The sequence below is a fragment of the Phyllobates terribilis genome, unplaced genomic scaffold (assembly GCF_046119375.1).
Source record: "Phyllobates terribilis strain yellow unplaced genomic scaffold, ASM4611937v1 Scaffold_8__6_contigs__length_399053987, whole genome shotgun sequence".
Taxonomy (NCBI): Eukaryota; Metazoa; Chordata; class Amphibia; order Anura; family Dendrobatidae; genus Phyllobates; species Phyllobates terribilis.
Genome location: NW_027362768.1, coordinates 167,643,140 through 167,667,517, shown reverse-complemented (window position 1 = coordinate 167,667,517; position 24,378 = coordinate 167,643,140). Strand labels below are relative to the sequence as shown.

Genomic DNA, 24,378 nt, shown 5'->3' with positions numbered 1-24,378 from the left:
GCAGAAACGCTCAGGAAAAATCCGGAGCATTTCTGCATCGTGGGCACATAGCCTTACAGTTCCAGAAATGTGGATGGGATTTATAGAAATCTCATTCCCACTGTGCTTTTTTGTACTCAGCGTAAACTGACCTGTGGTGCGTTTGACATCTGCTGCATTAGATTAGTAAGAAACACAGGTAAAAAACGCACATGCGTTTTTAATGTTTTTGCGACAGAAACACATCAAACCGCATGTAATTCGCACCTAAGTATATATCAATAAAGTTTTGTCAAAGCCAAATACCAGTAAGCATCAGAAACAGCTTTACTTAAAGCACAACACACCAAAAAGAGACAAAAAATGCAGCATCAAAAAACACAACAAAAATGCAATAAAAATGCAAGTTTATAAAACGCACACAAAAATGCAATGAAAAACTGCAAGTAGCCTAATTTAAATAGGTGCAGAAATGGTTCAGAAATTCTGCAGCGTCAAAAACTCATCAAAAGCTCATCGTGGGAAAGTAGTCTAAGACCACGTTCACATGTTCAGTATTTGGTCAGTATTTTACATCAGTATTTGTAAGCCAAAATGAGGGGTGGGTGAAAAATGCAGAAGTGGTGACGTGTTTTTATTATACTTTTTCTCTGATTATTCCACTCCTGATTTTGGCGCAGTCAGACGGCCGTATAACATGGATGACGATCGCACTGCAATCCTCGGACTGGCCGGCGGCTCTCCTGATTCGAGCGTGAGAGCGGCATAGAAATATTGGGCTGTCACGCTCGGGTCAGGAGAGCCGGTTTATAATGAGCGGTGGTTGAGCGTGTACTGCGGCTTCATATAACTGCAGACTATTAAATAAACCAATGGGCACTTTCCCTTAGCTGTTTCTGTAACTCCCATTGAATCATACATTCATACCATATGGAGGAAAGTAAGGTTTAACATATACTTCTATATAGGTAAATGACCAGGTGGTCAAAATTCCCATCAATAGCCACCAAAAAGTCTGACTATGGCTGCAACTCCTTGTCCTCAGGTAAAGCAGACTGCAGCTCTACAGTAAAATTATAGGAATAGTTACAGGAAAATGTCTATTTCATGGGAGGGTGAAGGGTGTGAGGATGACTGGTATAAGAGGGATACAAAGAAACACACTTATTTCTAAATAAGTGACATAAATGTGCAAGTGCAAATCTGCAGTGTCTGCAATGTAGAATATGTAGGTTTTGGTGTAGGAGAGAATTTCTCATGGAATAATCCTCTTCTACAGCCCCCGTTCTGCTGTTGTGCACAATACACTGGATGCTCCACACTTCTAACCTGACTTTTCTGGATCCTTTCTGCAGGAGCGGTTCCTTAGTGCCCTCCATGAATGTAGAATTTGCAAATGAGACAGTTACCCCGACCCACAGAGAGATGGTGGATAAAGTGTATGAAGAACTGAAAAAAACAACCCCACCGAACACCATGGATGGTTTACAGATTGATCCTCAGAGTATTCAGTCTAGGGGTAAGTCTACACTGGGATTATTCAGAGCTACGTAACAGTCACAGCTAAACTCCAAAACAAAAAACAGACCCCACACCAGACCCCCAAATAAATACAGACCATGTTCTTTTTATTATATTCAATGTTCAAGCTGACAAATTTTGGGCGATTTAGGTGAGGTGGAGGTTCTGGCCTCACTGACTTCAGCCTCTAAAAAACCTTCCTTTATGTAATTGTCTATTGGATCTGTCTATAAAGACTGAGAGTTGCTATTCCAATGTATCCTTAGAATAAATTTTTGGCTTGAACTACAGACCCTAATATAGGTAGATGACTTCGCTTAGCATATGTTCACATGTTGATTTTTTTACATATTTTTTATCACCATGAAAGATGCAGGCTATGGTCAGAAAACTCCTGTGGAAATTACTGATTTTTGATGTTAAGACATTTTGATCATAATAGGGAAAATTGCAGTTAAAATGCTGAATGAATTGCCATTGTCTGGTATTTTTAAAAAATTAACTAGATGTCAACAAATGCAAAAAGAAAAAAAAACACCATGTGAATGAGGTGTCAGGAATTGAATTGAATTTGCACATAATAAAAGCCAAGTGTCAACAAGCCTTTAGGGTGTGTTCACACCAAGTTGTTTTTCTTTTTGCTGAATTTTCAGAGCAAATTATCTAGCTAATCAAAACTCCTGGTTTTTGAACACTTTGAAGTTTTTGGAGAGTTTCTGCTCAACTAAAAAAAGTCACACTTAGGCTATGTTTCCACAATTAACTTTTCGTTCATTTTTAATGCTGCGTGTTTTGCTGCATCAAAAATGCAGCCTTTTACAGTTGTAGCAAAGTAAATGGTATTTATACATATCTTTCACCCACTGTGCTTCTTTTTAATGTGATATTCAGAAGTAGTGCTGTTGCAGAGTGTGACATGCAGAAGTAGTGCTGTTGCAGGGTGTGACATGCAGAAGTAGTACTGTTGCAGGGTGTGACAGCATTCAGCAGCTATTAGAAGTAACACAAGCACAGGAGACAGGAAGTGTTATGCTCCAGAAGCATCCAGCAACTAGAGGGGTTAACACAGTAACAGGAGAAGGGAAGTGTTTTAGCAGAGCCCTAGGGGGATTGTGGGGAATTTGTTTACTGTCTGGCCAGAACCAGAGAAAGGTGGCTTATGATCTGTATCTCACAGAAGGCAAGGGAACAGAATTTGGGTCAGAAGGGAAGCTAAACAAAGGTCAGTTAGACTCCCTGAGCTAACAGTGTGGAGTATTATCTTCAGTGTGAAGATAAGGACTGGAAGGAAGCCTGTCATAGAGATCATCTCCCTCATCACACCCTTCCCCCCTCCATCTCCATGCAGGATAAAGAATGCTGTATACTATTGAGTCCTTGTGAAGGAAAAGCCTGTGGTTGTGTATGCATTAAAACTGTGTTGTCCTGTGCTACTGGATAATAGACTGTGTACTGCTGTGCTGCAAAGGAGACTGTACTATTATTACTGGAGCCTGTTGCTCAAAGAGACATTTGCTTTGCACAGGCCGTGCCTCATTAAAACCCCTTCACGACCTTGGGATTTTCCGTTTTTGCATTTTAGTTTTTTGCTCCCATTGTTCCCAGAGCCATAGTGTTTTTATTTTTTGGACAATATGGCCATGTGAGGGCTTATTTTTTGCGGGACGAGTTGTACTTTTAAACGCCATTACTAGTTTTACCATATGGTGTACTGGAAAAAGGGACAAAAATTCCAAGTGCGGTGAAATTGCAAAAAAAATGCTGTACCACAGATGTTTTTTTAAATTTTTTTTTACCATGTTCACTGAATGCTAAACTTGTCCTGCCATTCTCCAAGTCATTACGAGTTCGTAGACACCAAATCTGTATAGGTTCTTTTTTATTTAAGTGGTGAACAAAAAATCCAAAGTTTTCTAAAAAAAACAAACCCAGGGTTGTCATGCCGAGTGCCGACCCATTGGTGACCCGCGATCACGTGACGGGGTCACCGATGGGCGGGGCAAGTGACACGCTTCCGGCGCGGCGATGTTAAATGCCGCTGTCAGAGACTGCTGACATGTGCCCGGTTCAGTGCGGGCTCACCGCCGGAGCCCTCACTGAACCGGGTGTGATGACACAGGACGTACTAATACGTCATGTGTCATTAAGGGGTTAAATGTTACTGTTCTACCGTTTATGAAGACTCTTGTCATAGGTGTCTTGTCAGCAACTGAATATATGTGTGCCTGAGAGAAGCTGCAGCCTATGGTTGCCCTGAGTAATGGTTCCCCCAGGATTCCAACAAATTCATGTAACCGGTCTCGCCCCTATCTGAACTTAGGCGGCGTGCATGTGGCATTAACCCCTTTCCGACGTGCTATGTAATAGTCCGCATCACGTCGGCACCCCCTGTTCAGCGCGGGCTCCAGCACTGAGCCCTCACTGAACCAGGCACATGTCAGCTGATTTATACTGCGATCCACCCGCGGCTGTTAACCAGTTAAATGCCACTGTAAATCTCTGACAGAGGCATTTAACAGCGCCACGCCGGAAGCGCATCACTTACCCCACCCATCAGTGACCCCATCACGTGATAGCTGGTCACCGATGCATGGGCATGACAACCCGGGGTCTGCAGCAGACCCCACTGGTTGTCATGTAAACATTGCTATGAGCACTACCTAGTGGTCGGCGCTCATAGCACAGGAGCATTTCTGCTACATAGAGGTGTTCTGCTCAACGCCTCTGTGTAGCAGAGGCGATCAGACAGTTGCTGCTTCTAGTCTCCTATAGAGACTATAGAAGCAAGCAAAAAGTGTAAAAAAAAGTTTTTATAAATATTAAAAAAATATAAAAGTTTAAATCAACCCCTTTTGCTTCATTCAAAATAAAATAATAAAAAATAAACCCCACATACACATATTTGGTATCTCCGCGTTCAAAATCGCTTGATCTATCAATATAGAAAAAAGAATTAATCTAATCGGTAAACGGCGTAACGAGAAAAAAATTCCAAATGCCAGAATTACGGTTTTTTGGTCGCCATAAAATGCAATAACAGGCGATCAAAACATCGGATCTACCCCAAAATGGTTAAAAACGTTAGCCTGGCATGCAAAAAGTAAGACCTCTCCCGGCCCCAGATCCCGAAAAATGGAGACGCTTTGAGTCTCTGAAAATGGTGCCATTTTTTTAAGCAAACTTTGGAATTTTTTTTCACGACTTAAATAAAAAAGAACCTATACATATTTGGTGTCTATGAACTCGTAATAACCTAGAGAATAATAATGGCAGGTCAGTGTTAGCATTTAGTGAACGTGGTAAAAAAAAACTGTGGAATTGCATTTTTTTTCGCAATTTCACCTCACTTGGAACTTTTTTCCCATTTTCCAGTACACGATTTGGTAAAACCAGTGATGGCGTTTAAAAGTACAACTCGTCCTGCAAAAAATAAGCCCTCGCATGGCCATATTAACCGAAAAATAAAAAGGCTATGGTTCTGGGAAGAAGGGGAGCAAAAAAACGAAAACGCAAAAACTGAAAATGCTCCAGTCATGAAGGGGTTAATACTGCGTTAACTGACCTGCGATGTGTTTTTAAAATCTGCAGAATATCAATTTCTCTTGTGAGTACACTGTTTCCCCTATAGACATACATTACATGCAGAAAATCTGCAGCAAAAAAGTACATATGAGCTTTAACTGCGTTTCCACAGCGGAAACGCATCAAAAACGCTTGTAATCCGCACCTAGGTATAGCAATAAAGGTTTGTCAAAGCAAAAAACAAGAAGTATTAAAAACAAAGCAGCTTTATTTAAATCATGACACACCAAACAGAGACAAAAAACACAGCGTCAAAAACATGATAAAAACGCACATTAAAAAAACACACAAAAACACAATGAAAAAACGCAAGTAAACTAATTTTAAAAAATAGGTGCAGAAATTCTGCAACATCAAAAATGCACTAATAGCTCATTATGGGAACACAGCCTTAGGGCTCATTCAGACACATTTATTAAAGCTGATAGCATACAGACAGCACACTAAACACTGTACGTCAATGTGCTTGCTCACAGGAACATTTTTACAGATGGACTGACGGTCTACATGTAAAAGATCCCAGCATGCTCTACTTTGATCCGTACTCTGGATGAGGCTCAGTCGTTATAAGTCAATGGGTATAAAACAGATCACATATGGGTTGCCATCTGTATTTCATGCATTTTTAAAGGACACATTACAGTTATTCAGATAGGAAACTGTATTTTCCATACACTCATATGAACCCGGCTTTATACTGCTTGTTTCTGGAGGAGGCTATGAAGTATGACACACTTTAATTTAGAACTACTTGGAAGTTGAGTTTGGGCTGACAGTTTTCTGCAGACACTGGTCACATTTATTTATTTATTTATTTATTTATTTATTTATTTAAACCTGAACTTTATCTCAGATTTTTCCCCACCTTCCTTCTGTGTCTGTGGCCTTTTTGGCCTCAATTGTATCTCCGGTCTAGTCTTTTCTAATACAAGAATGTAGTTCATGCCTCCGCGCATAACAGCTAATTAAGTTTAGAATGGACTGATATCTTGCCGTAAAAAGGCGACGTACCAGAAGCATTTACCGCTGTTATGGATTGATTCTTGTTTTCTTTACTTCAATAAAAATAGACTTGTCCAGAAAGAATTGACAATCCAGACATACTCTGAGTACTCACCTCTCCTTGTTACTGCAGCTTGCATTGATCATCACTCCTGGGCGCTGGCAGAAAGTCCTGCAGTGGCGCCCAGAACTGTGAAAACACGGAGAGGTGAGGATGAAGCATTGACACACCGGGCACCCACGAGGCTAGCTGCCTCTACCAGGAGTCCTGGAGGTCTCTATTTTCAAAAGCTTCCAGATATACAGTAAACAAATAATATGATACCGCATTGTTTAAAAGAATCTATGTAGATATTTTCATGTAAAATGCAGCCTCTGGATATGTGCAAACAGCGTCTTTTAGACAACAGTACCTGCGGAGTTTGGCAATAGGAATATGTTTCTAGAAAATGCAGATGGTGTTTTTACTCGAGCTTCTTTTTGGCGTCTTTTATAGTCTTTTGCTGCACATTTAAGGCTGTAACTGCTTTGTGGCTTTCGAAGCTTGAAGTAGTTGAACGAAGCTCAAAAAGACTTAGTGTGCACATTATTTTGGCATTGCAGTGCATATGTTAATTTCTTTTTTAGCAGTTTTATGCACTTTTTTCAGACTTTATTCAGACAGGTTTCAGAGAACAAAGGTCCCTTCATCAGGCAGGTATAGAATAAGTATTAAGAATCTTTCAAAGAAAATCAAATTCATGAACGATATTTCCTTAAGTGTTAATGAAAAATATAAATTGTTTATTTTTGTACCAAGTTATTAACCGCTTTGCACACATGCACACCTTTGCGTAGGTGTACGTCACAGTTAGGGTGCGCGTGTACAGTGGGGGAAAAAAGTATTTATTCAGCCACCAATTGTGCAAGTTCTCCCACTTAAAAAGATGAGAGAGGCCTGTAATTGACATCATAGGTAGACCTCAACTATGAGAGACAAAATGAGAAAACAAATCCTGAAAATCTCTCTGATTTGGAAAGTAATTTTTTTTCAAGTTTTGGTGGAAAATAAGTATTTGGTCAATTACAAAAGTTCATCTCAATACTTTGTTATATCTCCTTTGTTGGTAATGACAGAGGTCAAACGTTTCCTGTAAGTCTTCACAGGGTTAGAACACACTGTTGCTGGTATGTTGGCCCATTCCTCCATGCAGATCTCCTCTACAGCAGTGATGTTTTGGGGCTGTCGCTGGACAACACAGACTTTCAACTCCCTCCAAAGGTTTTCTATAGGGTTTCGATCTGGGGACTGGCTAGGCAACTCCAGGACCTTGAAATTCTTCTTATGAAGCCACTCCTTCGTTGCCCTGGCGGTGTGCTTGGGATCATTGTCATGCTGAAAGACCCAGGCACGTTTCATCTTCAATGCCCTTGCTGATGGAAGGAGGTTTGCACTCAAAATCTCAAGATACATGGCCCCATTCATTCTTTCATGTACATGGATCAGTCGTCTTGGTCCCTTGGCAGAGAAACTTCCCCAAAGCATGATGTTGCCACCCCCATGCTTTACAGTAGGTATGGTGTTCTTTGGATGCAACTCAGAATTCTTTCTCCTCCAAACATGCCGAGCTGTGTTTCTCCCAACAGTTCTACTTTGGTTTCATCTGACCATATGACATTCTCCTAATAGTCTTTTTGATCATCCAAATGCTCTCTAGTAAACTTTAGATGGGCCCGGACATGTAATGGCTTAAGTAGGGGGACACGTCTGTCACTGCAGGATCTGAGTCCCTGGCGGCGTAGTGTGTTACTGATGGTAGCCTGTGTAACGTTGGTCCAAGCTCTCTGCAGGTCATTCACTAGGTCCCCCCGTGTGTTTCTGGGATTTTTGCTCACCATTTTTTAGATCATTTTGACCCCACGGGGTGAGATCTTGTGTGGAGCCCCAGATCGAGGGAGATTATCAGTGGTCTTGTATGTCTTCCGTTTTCTAATTATTGCTCCCACAGTTGATTTCTTCAGACCAACCTACTTGCCTATTGCAGATTCAGTCTTCCTAGTCTGGTGCAGGGCTACTATTTTGTTTCTTGTGTCCTTCGACAGCTCTTTGGTCTTCACCATAGTGGAGTTTGGAGTGTGACTGTTTGAGGTTGCGGACAGCTGCCTTTCATACTGATAACAAGTTCAAACAGGTGCCAGTACTACAGGTAATGAGTGGAGGACAGAGGCGCCTCTTAAAGAAGAAGTTGCAGGTCTGTTAGAGCCAGAAATCTTGCTAGTTTTTAATTGACCAAATACTTATTTTCCACCAAAATTTGAAAAAAATTTCTTTCCAAATCAGACAATGTGATTTTCAGGATTTGTTTTCTCATTTTGTCTCTCATAGTTGAGGTCGACCTATGATGTCAAATACAGGCCTCTCTCATCTTTTTAAGTGGGAGAACTTGCACAATTGGTGGCTGACTAAATACTTTTTCCCCACTGTATGGAGCAGACTCAGGAGTGGAGTTTGCTCCATATTGGGCAGATGCCGGCTGTGTTACATTGCCAGCATCCACCTGTAACAGCAGCAGCAGCTATCTCTGTTTGCTGATGTTTAACTAATTAAATGTTGACGACAACAGCAGCATTCACATAGCAAAAGTCTCCTCAGGACCACGCTGACTGTGTTTTTTCTGAGCGTCTTTTCCAATGTCTTTTTGGATGTCTTTTTTTTTTATTTTATATATTAAATAGTGGCAGCTTCCAAACGAAAACCACCTTAAGAAGGGTCAGGACACTTCTTCCAGCTGCTTTTCGAAGCCGGAAGCAGTGAAAAGAAGTAAAAAATATAAAAAAAATAAGAAAAATATGCAAATTAATCCTCAGAGAGGAAAAGTAATTAAACTCGAGTGCCACCTATTGGAAGTAGCAAATGTCAATACCAACCCTTTAACGAGCCTTGCCATATAACTTAGGATAAAAAAAAAAACAGAATCTCAATTTGCAGACACAATGTTTCGACGTATTCCACCTTGTCAGTGCAAAGTATGACATCTGATTTGGCTGGGAGAGAGGCTTCACACTGGGATCTTGTCATGGGTGTGTCAGAACTGACAGACAGTTGTCCTGCAGCTGGTTGCAAGAGATCTCTTCATTTGGCATTACAGACACCTTCTTGAAGCTGTCTCTCTAGGACCCAGCGGCTACCTTCCTCTGGCTAATTAACACCGTGGCCTGGGTGTACAAATACCTGTTGTGAGCCAGAGGGAGGTACTGGCAATATTCACATGTTCCCTTGTGAAGGCTTGAGCAAGAGCAGTACTTCTTCCTCTCTGGTTTTAGAGGACGTGTGCACATTTTTCTGGCGTCGTCTAAAGCTAGGCGATTTTCCCTTGTTTGTTCCCCCTTGTTGTCTGTAGTGGTCAGTGGGTATCGACTAGCGCTCATCCCCTCCCTTCCCTAGGCAGGGCCAAACGCCAAGGAAAGGCAGGGCGAGGTACGCGTGCGACGATTAGTGAAGAACCAATATAGGGACGTTACTGGAGACAGGGTGATATTAGGTCTACCTAGGAGGTCTCCGCTCTCCCCTTTCCCTGGAGTCTGGGCTCCCTTTCCCTCTTCCCTTTGTGTTGCACTAAGTCTTTCCCACTCCTTGCGTGACAGATCTAAGGGGTAATGTTTCTTCTTGTGGAGCGTGACAAGCCAGGCCTAGCATATCAAAGTGAGGAAACTTGTACCCTCCTTTGGGAATAAAATATGCAAATAACCTCTTTGGAGAGGAAGAAGACTTAAACTGTAGTGCCATCTATTAGAAGAAGCAAATTGCACTGATGAGGGGCAATATCCGAAACACTGTCTGCAAATTGAGATTCTGGCTTGGCTTTTATCCTAAATCATCAGAAAGACAAAAAAGTTAGCTACAATGTGAAAATAACCTAAGGCAATACAAAGTCTTCTCATAGCTCCAGCAATGAAATAAATTGTGAACATGTCAGTAATTGGTGAGTAAATCTAGTAATCATATGTGCTAATTCTTTCTATAATCCAGGATGAGATTCATGGAGATTTTATCGTGAGATCCACAAATAAGAAAAGGAGCACAACACTTTGTAAATGTCAATTTTTCTTTTTATGCAGAAGCAACAGTACCCACTATGGAACCGAACACAGAACAAACTACCACAAGACCAGCAACAACTACCGCACAGCCTCTAACTACCACACAGCCTCCCACCAGCACTGAGCCTCCAACTGCCACACAGCGTCCTACCAACACTGAGTCTCTAACTACCATACAACCTACCACCAGCACTGAACCTCCGACAACCACACAGCCTCCCACCAGCACAGTGTCTCCGACTACCATGCAGCCTCTCACCAGCACTGTGCTTCTGACTACCACAATGCCTACCACCAACACTGAGCCTTCAACTACCCCACAGCCTCCCACCAGCATTGAACCTCCAACTACCACACAGGCTCCCACCAGCACTGAGTCTCCAACTACCATACAACCTACCACCAGCACTGAACCTCCGACTACCAGACAGCCTCTCACCAGCACAGTGTCTTCGACTACCATGCAGCCTCTCACCAGCACTGTCCTTCTGACTACCACAATGCCTACCACCAACACTGAGCCTTCAACTACCCCACAGCCTCCCACCAGCATTGAACCTCCAACTACCACACAGGCTCCCACCAGCACTGAGCCTCCAACTACCACACAGGCTCCCACCAGTACTGAACCTCCAACTACCACAATCCCTGGACCTGCAACATCAACCCCAGGACCCGCAACATCAACCCCAGGACCCGCAACATCAACCCCAGGACCCGCAACATCAACCCCAGGACCCGCAACATCAACCCCAGGACTCACAACAACAACCCCAGGAACCACAACAACAACCACAGTGCTTCCAACAACAACTCCAGAACCTGCAACAACCACAGGACCTGCAACAACAACCCCAGGTACTACAACAGCCCCAAAACCTATAACAACCACAGGTGCTACAACAGCCGCAAAACCTACCACAACCACAGGACCTACAACATCAACCCCAGGCCCTACAACCACCACCTCAGGACCCGCAACAACAACTACTGGACCAGTAACAACAACCACAGGACCTGCAACAACAACGGGACCCGCAACAACAACCACAGGTCCAGCAACAACAACCACAGGACCTATAACAACTACCATAGGACCTATAACAACTACCCCAGGACTCGCAACATCAACCCCAGGACCCGCAACATCAACCCCAGGACCCACAACACCCCCAGGACCCACAACAACAACCCCAGGAACCACAACAACAACCACAGTGCTTCCAACAACAACTCCAGAACCTACAACAACCACAGGACCTGCAACAACAACCCCAGGTCCTACAACAGCCCCAAAACCTATAACAACCACAGGTCCTACAACAGCCCCAAAACCTACAACAACCACAGGACCTACAACATCAACCCCAGGCCCTACAACCACCACCCCAGGACCCGCAACAACAACTACTGGACCAGTAACAACAACCACAGGACCTGCAACAACAACGGGACCCGCAACAACAACCACAGGTCCAGCAACAACAACCACAGGACCTATAACAACTACCATAGGACCTATAACAACTACCCCAGGACTCGCAACATCAACCCCAGGACCCGCAACATCAACCCCAGGACCCACAACACCCCCAGGACCCACAACAACAACCCCAGGAACCACAACAACAACCACAGTGCTTCCAACAACAACTCCAGAACCTACAACAACCACAGGACCTGCAACAACAACCCCAGGTCCTACAACAGCCCCAAAACCTATAACAACCACAGGTCCTACAACAGCCCCAAAACCTACAACAACCACAGGACCTACAACATCAACCCCAGGACCCGCAACAACAACCCCAGGACCCGCAACATCAACCCCAGGACCCGCAACATCAACCCCAGGACCCGCAACATCAACCCCAGGACCCACAACATCAACCCCAGAACCCACAACAACAACCCCAGGAACCACAACAACAACCACAGTGCTTCCAACAACAACTCCAGAACCTGCAACAACAACCACAGGTGCTACAACAGCTCCAAAACCTACCACAACCACAGGACCTACAACATCAACCCCAGGCCCTACAACCACCACCTCAGGACCCGCAACAACAACCACTGGACCAGTAACAACAACCACAGGACCTGCAACAACAACGGGACCCACAACAACAACCACAGGTCCAGCAACAACAACCACAGGACCTATAACAACTACCATAGGACCTATAACAACTACCCCAGGACTCACAACATCAACCCCAGGACTCACAACATCAACCCCAGGACTCGCAACATCAACCCCAGGACCCACAACATCAACCCCAGGACCAGCAACAACAACCACAGGACCTGCAACAACAACCTCAGGACCTGCAACAACAGCCACAGAGCTTCCAACAACCCCAGTAACTACAATAACCCCAATACTTGTAACAACAACAACCCCAGGACCCACAACAACAACCCCAGGAACCGCAACAACAACCACAGTGCTTCCAACAACAACTCCAGAACCTACAACAACCACAGGACCTGCAACAACAACCCCAGGTCCTACAACAGCCCCAAAACCTATAACAACCACAGGTCCTACAACAGCCCCAAAACCTACAGCAACCACAGGACCTACAACATCAACCCCAGGCCCTACAACCACCACCCCAGGACCCGCAACATCAACCCCAGGACCCGCAACATCAACCCCAGGACCCACAACAACAACTCCAGGAACCACAACAACAACCACAGTGCTTCCAACAACAACTCCAGAACCTACAACAACCACAGTACCTGCAACAACAACCCCAGGTCCTACAACAGCCCCAAAACCTATAACAACCACAGGTCCTACAACAGCCCCAAAGCCTACAACAACCACAGGACCTACAACATCAACCCCAGGCCCTACAACCACCACCTCAGGACCCGCAACAACAACCCCAGGACCCGCAACATCAACCCCAGGACCCACAACAACAACCCCAGGAACCACAACAACAACCACAGTGCTTCCAACAACAACTCCAGAACCTACAACAACCACAGGACCTGCAACAACAACCCCAGGTGCTACAACAGCCCGAAAACCTATAACAACCACAGGTGCTACAACAGCTCCAAAACCTACCACAACCACAGGACCTACAACATCAACTCCAGGCCCTACAACCACCACCTCAGGACCCGCAACAACAACCACTGGACCAGTAGCAACAACCACAGGACCCGCAACAACAACCACAGGACAAGTAACAACAACCCCAGGACCTGCAACACCAACGCCGGGAACTGCAACGACGCAAAGTTTAGCTCCAACTCAATCAAATCAGCCACAAGGTAAAGAGGCCAATAACACAGATACATAGCACTGCTATTTTTTTAATTGATTTTAGGTATTTTGGCTTAACAAAAAACATATTGTATAATGATAATATACATTTATTATTTATGTACATAATTTTGCTCCATTTTGTTTTTCCACAGGAATTACTGCTGCTGCAGCCTCTATCCCTGCTTTTGGAATTGCCCTAATTGTTCTGGTCATTGTCGTTATCGTTATTGTACCTGTATGCTTCATTGTGGTATGTAGACATATTACTGGGGCTCCTATAAATATTATGATGATTACCCCCTGCTTAGTTAGGAGAGCATTTGATACCTTACTCATTATGAGAAACCCCTGTCCATATTTCCTAAAAGGGAGTTCCTCTCAGAATCCTCTCCATTTTAGGAAAGCTCAGACCTGCTGAATGAAAAAAAAAAAATAATTATGGCAAAATTGTTCTGTAAAATGTATTTCATGTCTAGGGAAAGTATATGTAATATTTCACATAAAAAAACTGTTACAATGAATCCAGTCTAAACAATTCTCTAAGCTACTGTAAGTACAGCAGCAGTATAAATCTTTCTCCTGTCCTAGGCCAAACTGATAGCTGTTATCTAGACTGATACATTGTCGGAGCCCATCAGCCGTGTGAGCAGGACTAGATCAGGAAAGAAGCTTCTGAATGTTGGCAATGATCAATGGTCCTAAAGACATAGAAGTTATCATTAGTACTGCCCTCTTCATTTAATATTGGGGTTCCCTGATTAATGTGAAATGCAAAGTGCACAGGGTCCAAAATGGTTGTAAAGATCGTTCCTGGCTGTTTTGCAGATTTTCTTTTCCATACCAGTGTAATACATCTCATTTTTAATTTTTAGGCTGCCAGATTCACTACTGTGTCCTTTACCTTGCCTAATGTTGGGATCCCGACCTAAAGTTTTGACACTTCCAATGGTAAGAGAATTTCTGTTGTCTTCTTTGCACATGCCCTACGTGACTGTGTCAGGATCAAGGATAAATTGGGCACTTTGCACTAGCCTCATCCACATTGACAAACATTATGTGGCTGTATCCAAAAAATACAGGACAGCTGGGAGTTATGCTTATGCACCATTCTACAGACAATGGCGGGTGTATCAGTCTTGCATCCATCTTATTCAGTGATGTAATTTTTTTTTCCTGCACAGATGTGGATGCCCAATTCACTGATCATCCAATAAACCAGAAAAGAGGGACAAAGTGCAATGAGAGACGTCCAATATTTCTGAAAGATCATTGCAACAGTAGTAAAAGAACGACTTCTGATCCAGAGATCCTGCTACATCTAAAACCTGCAAATTAGTAATACAACAGCAAAGAGACGCAATCTCCATACAGTCTGTGACTATCGGCCATTCTAGGAGATGTTGCACAGCTGGAGAGACACTGAATGAAGACCACTATTGTATGTCCTCTACTCTATAATCACCTAGTAAGCCCCTGTATCACGATTCTGCCATCTCCCTCCAGCCATTTACAGTATTGGTGACCACATTTTGCACATATGTAATCTGCACATAGCTGTGGTCACTGGTAGTTGTCTGGGAGGACAGGGAGGGTCAGAAATGTAATGCCGGTCTGTGGATTTGCACTAATGTCTACAATGATTTTGGCCTTACCAATGGATGGTCAGACACCACACACATAGGATACATCATACGACAAACAGGACAATGGTTCATTTCTACATACAACATCATGCCCGTCTGCTGAACATTATGAATAACCCCAAGCACCCCTATGAGCACTTCATTTATTTATCTTATATGTCTATTTATTGAATGGTTTATTTTTTTAAAGGATTTATTGTTACCAACGTGATATTTGTATATATAAATATATGTAATAATAAAAAAAATCTGACAATCAAAACTAGAAGCACAATAAATTCTTATAATCTGGCATTAAATGTTGGATTACCATCTGAAGGACTGGATGCATATACACATTCACACATGCAGAAATCATAACATTTAACTAACCTGTGATTTATTAGAAATTAGACTTTTTCCACCTTGTCAGAGCATCAGATGAGCTCACATTAATTTCCCTATTAATGGTGGCTTTGATGCTCTAAGAGGACGTTTTACCAAATATTTCATGTTGACCTGGACATACAATGCAATGCAACTTTTTTTTTATTTCGCCTCTCCATTGAAGAGAGGCTAAATAAAAAATTTGATTTTGTTCTAAAAAAAAAGCATCTAAGCCTTTTTGAAACCATTGACTTTTCCCGCTTTGACCAGCTCGTGAAGTTGGTTGTTTTACAGACTAAGGCCATGTTCACACGTTCAGTATTTGGTCAGTATTTTTCATCAGTAATTTTAAGCCAAAACCAGGAGTGAGTGAAAACTGCAGAAGTGGTCGCATGTTTATATATACTTTTTCTCTGATTTTTCCAATCCGGATTTTGGCTGCCAAATACTCATGTAAAATGCTGACCAAATACTGAACGTGTGAATGTGACCTCCTAGTTCTCATGGTAAAGAATCCTTGTCTCATCTGGAGATTGAACTTTTCATTCTCCAGGTGCAGGAAGTACCCTCTCATGTTTTTAGGGGGTTTTACACGAAACAGCTTTTGACCTTACTTTTTGTATGGGCCATTTATGTACTTTACTTGTTGAAATTAATCATAGCCCCCCTAATTCTTCTCTTCTGAAGACTTAAAAAATGTAATTCTTGTAACCCTTCCTCATAATTAAGATCCTCCATGGACCTTATCAGTTTTGCGGCTCCTCTATTTACAGGGAATCCTTTCTATGAGCTGGTGTCCAGAACTTAATTTAATATTCCAGATAAGTTCGCTCTAAGGCTTTGTAAATTGGTAGTATTACGTCCTTGTCCCATGAGTCTATACCTCATTTCATATATGTCAATATTCTGCTGGCATTAGCTGCTGTTCATTGATATTGCATAATATCAAAAGACTATAATCACAAACTAAAGCCTCATGCAGATGTCTATGTGTCATGGTCTATGTATGGGCCATGATGCAGAGCCTGGCCGCAGGTCTCATGACCAAAACTTAGAATCATAGAATGTGAGAGTTGGAAGGGGCATCCAGGCTCATAATTTCCTACCCCCCTGCTCAATGCAGGATTCACTAAACCATCTCAGACAGATGTCTGTCCAGCCTCTATGTGAAGACTTCCATTGAGGGTGAACTCACCACCTCTCGTGGCTGCCTGTTCCACTCATTGATCACTCTCACTGGCAAAAAGTTTTTTCTAATATCTAATTTGTGTCTTCTCCCTTTCAGTTTCATTCCATTGCTTCTCGTGATTCCATGTGCAAATGAGAATAAGGATGATCTCTGTATAGGGTGATATCCCTTCAGATATTTGTAAATAGCTATCAAGTCTCCTCTTAGGCTTAGTTTTTGCAAGCTAAACATTCCTAGATGCTTTAACCATTCCTCATAGGACATAGTTTGCAGTCCGCTCACCATCCTGGTAGCTCTTCTCTGAAGTTGCTCTAGTTTTTCTATGTCTTTTTTAAAATGTGGTGCCCAGAACTGGATACAGTATTCCAGATGAGGTCTGACCAAGGAGGAGTAGAGGGACATAATTACTTCACGTGATCTAGACTCTATACTTCTCTTAATACATTGCAGAACTGTGTTTGCCTTTTTTTTGCTTCTGCATCACACTGTTGACTCATGTGCAGTCTGTGATCTATTAGTATACCCAAGTCTTTTCCACACGAGCTGTTGCTTGGTTCTATTCCTCACATTCTGTAGAGGTCATTTTCATTTTTTTAATTACCCAGATGTAGAATCTTGCATTTCTCTCTATGAAATACCATTCTATTAGTTGCTGCACATTGGTCAAGCTTATCTAGATCCTCCTGAATCCTCTCTCTGTCTTCTCTAGTGTAAGCTATCCCGTTTAGCTTTGCATCATCTGCAAATTTAATTTGTTTACCTTTAGTTCCCTTATCTAGATAATTTATAAAAATGTTGAACAACACTGCTGCCAGGAGAGAGCCTTGTGGTACCCCACTTGAAACACTCTTCCAATTGGATGTGCAACCATTTATTACCACTCATTGAGTACGATCACTGAGCCAGTTGGGTCTGCAATTTCCTCTTTTATCTCTTTCAGTACCCTAGGATGTAAGTCATCTGGACCAGGAGATTTAAATTAATTTAAATTCGCTAATTGTTCCCTCACCATCTCTGTTTATAGATAGTGTGGATTCTTTATTACTTCAATAGCACAGTGAAGATCAGTTGATGTTACATTTGCTTGGGTTACATTTAATTGGGCTCCTCATATATGCCTATGAGGCTGACAAGATCATGTCAGGAGACCCATGGTCAGTCTGTGCAGCAGATGTCTGAATGAGGCTGAATCTCTGATTTTTAAGTACACAGAGATCCTTCTCTGCAAGTGACTCTCCTAGTTTTTCTCCCCTTAGAACAAATGGTGTTCTCAGGTTATTAGTGCCCAGATCCATAATTTACAGTTATGCCCATTGAACCTCATCTGCCAAGTGGATACCCAGACAATCAATTTATCCAAGTCAGTTTGCAACTTATGAACATCTTCCAGAGACTGCAACCTACTACATAATTTGGTGTCACCTGCATAAATAGAAACACAATTAATCTTATCATTAATAAATATGCTCAATAATAGCAAACCCAGCACTGGACTTTGGGTAACACCACTTAGTATCAGTCATTCACCACAAGACTTTTGGTTCGGTCTTTGAGCCAGTCTTCAATCCAATTAAAAACCTTAGGTGTCTATGTGAGACAGTGTCAAATACAAAATCCAAAAACATTATATTGAAAGCTAACCCGCTATCTAAGTTTCTACTCATATCATAAAAACTTGTCAGGTTAGTTTGACAACACTAAAATCTGAGCTGGAGACATCTGGAGTGTTGATTTTACCCGTACTTTGTGCTGAACACTTAACAAAACAGGACTCTGTGGGTGAATTCTAAGGACTAGGACCCTATTGATTATTCCACTTTCTATGGGGGGTGGAGAGTAACTTTAAGTAACTATTAGAGATGAGCGTTGTTCTACTCGAACTGTTCGCCAATCTCAAATTCGAGCTGTTTTGGGCGGTGTTCGAGCCGTTCGGCGAACACGAACAATTTGATAAAAATTCGGCTGTTCGAGGTTATGTTCGATAACTGTTCGTGCACCAAAATCATAACTGGATTTTTTCTCAGTAATGATGAAAATTAATGTTAATACGCAGTTTGAGTGTACAGCGGGGCGGGGGGAGGGGCAGGGGATGGATCTCTGCAGGAACAATAAAGATCTCCATTTTTTTTTCTCTTTCCCGCATTTACAGTGGGGAGGTGCAATCTGTCAGCCTATCAGCAGCGCACACACGGAGCGAAGTGCTTTTTTTCACACAAGCAAGGGCATGTGTCATTGGCAGTGTATGTCACATGTCCTTGCCCTATAAGACCAAGCCATTTTCCCCGTCGCCACCATTTTCTCACTGCTGCAGCTGCGTGTTAGACGGCACCGCTATTGCTGTGTGCGCTATACCTTGTTAATTTCAAGCCAATTTTCGCACAAATATACAGATAGCTTGGGAGTAGGAAATAGTTGTGATTGCAGTCCTTTTAAGGACTAGGTTACAGCATTTCCTACGACTTTTATCAGGGAGGTCTGTGCTCTTAAATAGATAGGTTGTGGGAGTAAAGACTAATTGTAATTGGAGTCCTTTTCAGGACTAGGTTACATCAGTTCCTATCAGTTTTTGCCAGGCAGGTCTGTGCCAGTGCTGTGCAAGTTTTTTTCACAGCATTTGGCTGAATCTAGCAAAGCTAATCCTTTTTGGCCTATTGCAGAGTGTGTTAGTCAGTGGAGTAGCCTATCTGTGTTGCAAGATATACCACCTGTGTATAGAATACCAATTTTTTTACTGCACCTAGTGAAGTAAAATCTTTTGGGCATAGCATCATTCTATTAGTCCATCTATACTGACCTCCATCAGGTTGCAAACTGAATATATTTTTTTCTGCATCTACCTCTGAAAAAATATTGGGCTTCTAGCTGTGTGTGGGTCTTGTTCTATTAATCCATCTATACTGACCTCCATCAGGTTGCAAACTGAATATATTTTTTTCTGCATCTACCTCTGAAAAAATATTGGGCTTCTAGCTGTGTGTGGGTCTTGTTCTATTAATCCATCTATACTGACCTCCATCAGGTTGCAAACTGAATATATTTTTTTCTGCATCTACCTCTGAAAAAATATTGGGCTTCTAGCTGTGTGTGGGTCTTGTTCTATTAATCCATCTATACTGACCTCCATCAGGTTGCAAACTGAATATATTTTTTTCTGCATCTACCTCTGAAAAAATATTGGGCTTCTAGCTGTGTGTGGGTCTTGTTCTATTAATCCATCTATACTGACCTCCATCAGGTTGCAAACTGAATATATTTTTTTCTGCATCTACCTCTGAAAAAATATTGGGCTTCTAGCTGTGTGTGGGTCTTGTTCTATTAATCCATCTATACTGACCTCCATCAGGTTGCAAACTGAATATAATTTTTTCTGCATCTACCTCTGAAAAAATATTGGGCTTCTAGCTGTGTGTGGGACTTGTTGTATTAATCCATCTATACTGACCTCCATCAGGTTGCAAACTGAATATAATTTTTTTCTGCATCTAGCTCTGAAAAAATATTTGGCCTTCTAGTAGTGTGTCGGACCTTCTCTATTAGTCCATCTATACTGACCTCCATCAGGTTGCAAATTAAAACTAATTTTTATCTGCATCTACAGTACCTCTGAAAAAATATTTGGGCTTCTAGCTGTGTGTGGGTCTTGTTCTATTAATCCATCTATACTGACCTCCATCAGGTTGCAAACTGAATATATTTTTTTCTGCATCTACCTCTGAAAAAATATTGGGCTTCTAGCTGTGTGTGGGACTTGTTGTATTAGTCCATCTATACTGACCTCCATCCGGTTGCAAACTGAATATATTTTTTTCTGCATCTACCTCTGAAAAAATATTGGGCTTCTAGCTGTGTGTGGGTCTTGTTCTATTAATCCATCTATACTGACCTCCATCAGGTTGCAAACTGAATATAATTTTTTTCTGCATCTAGCTCTGAAAAAATATTTGGCCTTCTAGTAGTGTGTCGGACTTTCTCTATTAGTCCATCTATACTGACCTCCATCAGGTTGCAAATTAAAACTAATTTTTATCTGCATCTACAGTACCTCTGAAAAAATATTTGGGCTTCTAGCAGTGTGTGGGACTTGTTGTATTAGTCCATCTATACTGACCTCCATCCGGTTGCAAACTGAATATATTTTTTTCTGCATCTACCTCTGAAAAAATATTGGGCTTCTAGCAGTGTGTGGGTCTTGTTCTATTAATCCATCTATACTGACCTCCATCAGGTTGCAAACTGAATATAATTTTTTTCTGCATCTAGCTCTGAAAAAATATTTGGCCTTCTAGTAGTGTGTCGGACTTTCTCTATTAGTCCATCTATACTGACCTCCATCAGGTTGCAAATTAAAACTAATTTTTATCTGCATCTACAGTACCTCTGAAAAAATATTTGGGCTTCTAGCTGTGTGTGGGACTTGTTGTATTAGTCCATCTATACTGACCTCCATCCGGTTGCAAACTGAATATATTTTTTTCTGCATCTACCTCTGAAAAAATATTGGGCTTCTAGCTGTGTGTGGGTCTTGTTCTATTAATCCATCTATACTGACCTCCATCAGGTTGCAAACTGAATATAATTTTTTTCTGCATCTAGCTCTGAAAAAATATTTGGCCTTCTAGTAGTGGGTCGGACTTTCTCTATTAGTCCATCTATACTGACCTCCATCAGGTTGCAAATTAAAACTAATTTTTATCTGCATCTACAGTACCTCTGAAAAAATATTTGGGCTTCTAGCTGTGTGTGGGACTTGTTGTATTAGTCCATCTATACTGACCTCCATCAGGTTGCAAATTCAAAATAATTTTTTTCTGCATCTAACCCAGCCAATAGTTTTGGCCTAATACCACAGTTTGGCCACTCAGCTCTGCTCGGTTACCATCCATTGTTTTTTTGTGCAAACAACTCCAGAGTTGTGAATTAGTTAACCACCAAAATGAGTGGAAAAAGGCCTGCTGCTGGTGGAAAGGGGAATAGGCGTGTTGGGAAGGGGAAAAAAGGTTGTGCCCGTGGGGTAGGTGTTAAAGCAACAGTAACATCTGCAGAAGAAAGACCATCTTCCAGCCAAACTAAAATGTCTACTTCTTTTAGCGGACAATGTGATAAGATCCCTTTCTTACGGCCATGCCAATCGCTACAAATTCCAGATGAGGCACAAAAACAGCAGGTGCTTCAACGGATATCAAGTGCTCCTTTAAGTGGGCTCTCCTCCACATCAACTTCAACATCACAAATACTCCAGTCCTCAAAGGTGTCACCCAAATCGCACTTGCTTCCTCACAGCTCCCAAATCTCCAGCTGCCCGTCTGAGTATGAGGTAGAACAGATGGTTGAGTCTGCAGAGCTGTTTACTCATACTATAGCCTGGGAATCAGAGGTCGACTCCAGCGCTTCTGTGAATCCAGACGAGGAAATGATCTGCACTGATGCCCAGAATCTTTATGAGTCGGATCCAGGACCAGACGCAGAAGGTTCTGACCATAATGTAGACCCTCATTCCCAAACTGTAACTCCTGTTGGTGGAGACAATGAGGAAGACGATGATAAGACTCAAATACCTGATTGGAGCGACAACTTTAGTTTTTTGTCAGGGCAGGAACAGGTTGGCTCTGAGGACGACGGGTGTGATAACGCACAGGGTGATGATGATGAGGTCGGAGATCCCACTTACTGTCAACCCACAGTCAGCCAAGAGATGAGGTCAGCAGAGGAGGTGGAGGAAGATGCTAGTGACGACGAGGTCAGGTTGCGCCTTCCTGGACAGAGACGTAGTACTGGAAGCACGTCAACAACTGCATCCTCAAACACAACTCTGCCTCTCACCACAAGTCGTGGTGGCTCTTCAGGTCGCATGGGTGCTAAGCCTTGCATAGCCTGGGCATTTTTTCAGATCGATAAAGATGACCCAACTCGTGTTATCTGTAACATTTGTCAGCAAAAGCTAAGTAGAGGCCAAAAAATACATAGTTTGAGTACTTCATGCATGAACCGGCACATGGACATGAAGCATAAGTTGCAGTGGGAAGCTCAGTGTGCTACAATGCGGCCTAGCCGGCCGGGCCAACCACCGTCTGCCATATCTTGTGCATCCGCGGCCTCTTCATCCTCTGTGACTGGGGGGACAGCAGTCACACCTGTTTTGGGGCGCAGACCTGCCACCTCTTTACCCGCAACAGCCAGCGTGATTGGCAGGTCATCATTTTCTTTGGAGGTGGTAACACCAGCTGGTGTTGAGCGCTGTCCGACATCGATAGCACCAGCTTTGGATCAAGGCAACCTAACATGTCCGCCTGCATCTTCCTCACAGAACGGCAGTTTGCCGGGGACACCCTTATCAACCCCGTCTAAGCACAATAGCCAGCCCTCGGTCCCTCAGATGTGGACAAGTAAAAGACCATTTCCTCCTAGCCATGAGAAAGCTAAGAGGTTGAATTTCACCATCTGCAAGCTCTTGGCTACAGAAATGCTGCCTTTCCGCCTGGTGGACACAGAGGATTTTCGAGACCTTATGTCCGTCGCAGTGCCCCAGTACCAGATGCCCAGTCGGCACTACTTCTCAAAGAAAGCTGTGCCTGCGCTCCACCAGCATGTCGCACACAACATCACCGCTTCTTTGAGAAACTCTGTGTGTGACAGGGTGCATTTCACCACAGACACTTGGACGAGAAGGCATGGACAGGGGCGTTACATGTCGCTGACTAGGCACTGGGTAACTATGGTGACAGCAGGACAAGGGGCTGCTGTCCAAGTCTTGCCGTCCCCACGAGTTGTGCGTCAATCCTCTTTATGTCAAAGTTCCTCCACTGCTTCTGCCTCCTCAACCTCCTCTCGGTCTTCCACCTGCACCCAAAGCCTGTCTGGTCATGCCACAAGCTTTCTAACTGCGCAGAAGGGATCCTGCACACCTCCTTACTATGCTGGCAGTAGGGCTCAACGTCATCAGGCGGTTTTTACATTGAAATGTCTGGGAAATGTGAGTCACACAGCTGAGGAGTTGTGGTCAGCTCTGGAGAACCAATTTCATGAATGGTTGTCTCCACTGGACCTGAAACCAGGGAAGGCCGTGTGCGACAATGCTGCAAACCTGGGTGCGGCCCTTCGCCGGGGCAATGTCACACACGTGCCTTGTATGGCTCACGTGTTGAACCTGGTTGTCCAGCAATTTTTAGCCCACTATCCCAGACTAGATGGCCTTCTGCAGAGGGCACGGTCGCTGTGTGCTCACTTCCGCCGTTCGCATCCCGCAGCTCAGCGACTTACATCTCTACAGAAGTCGTTGGGCCTGCCACTTCACCGGCTAAAATGCGATGTGCCTACCCGGTGGAATTCAACTCTGCACATGTTGCAGCGACTGTGGCAGCACCGACAAGCCCTGGTGCAATACGTTCTGACGTATAGCCTGGGCCAACGAGATTCAGAGGTGGGGCAAATCACGCTGGAGGAGTGGTCTCAGATCAGGGACCTATGCACCCTTCTGCACAGTTTTGAAATGGCGACGAAGATGTTTAGTGCTGACGATGCCATTATCAGCATGACTATTCCGGTGATTTACATGCTGGAGCACATGTTAAACAGAATTCGGAGTCAGGTGGTGGCACAAGAGGAGGTGGAGGAAGTAGAGGAGGAGGAGTTGTATGCGGAAGGGCTAACATCTGCAAGGTCCAGACGGTCGGCAGCACCAAGGCGGCAGGCATGTGAGGGTGGGGGAGATGGTTTTACCAGGGCGC

General features: G+C 43.2%; 1 protein-coding gene across 1 annotated transcript in view; it reads left to right on the top strand.

Moving 5' to 3' along the window:
• LOC141157716 (uncharacterized) overlaps positions 1-14,863 on the top strand; it is a 120,948-nt gene extending 106,085 nt beyond the window's left edge. The window contains exons 10-14 of the mRNA XM_073645262.1: positions 1,335-1,498; positions 10,183-13,461; positions 13,609-13,706; positions 14,329-14,404; positions 14,638-14,863. Of these exons, the coding sequence (XP_073501363.1) occupies positions 1,335-1,498; positions 10,183-13,461; positions 13,609-13,706; positions 14,329-14,385 (3,598 nt within the window). The 3' untranslated portion in view covers positions 14,386-14,404; positions 14,638-14,863. The remainder of the gene's footprint in view (positions 1-1,334; positions 1,499-10,182; positions 13,462-13,608; positions 13,707-14,328; positions 14,405-14,637) is intronic.
• The last annotated feature ends 9,515 nt before the right edge of the window (positions 14,864-24,378 follow it).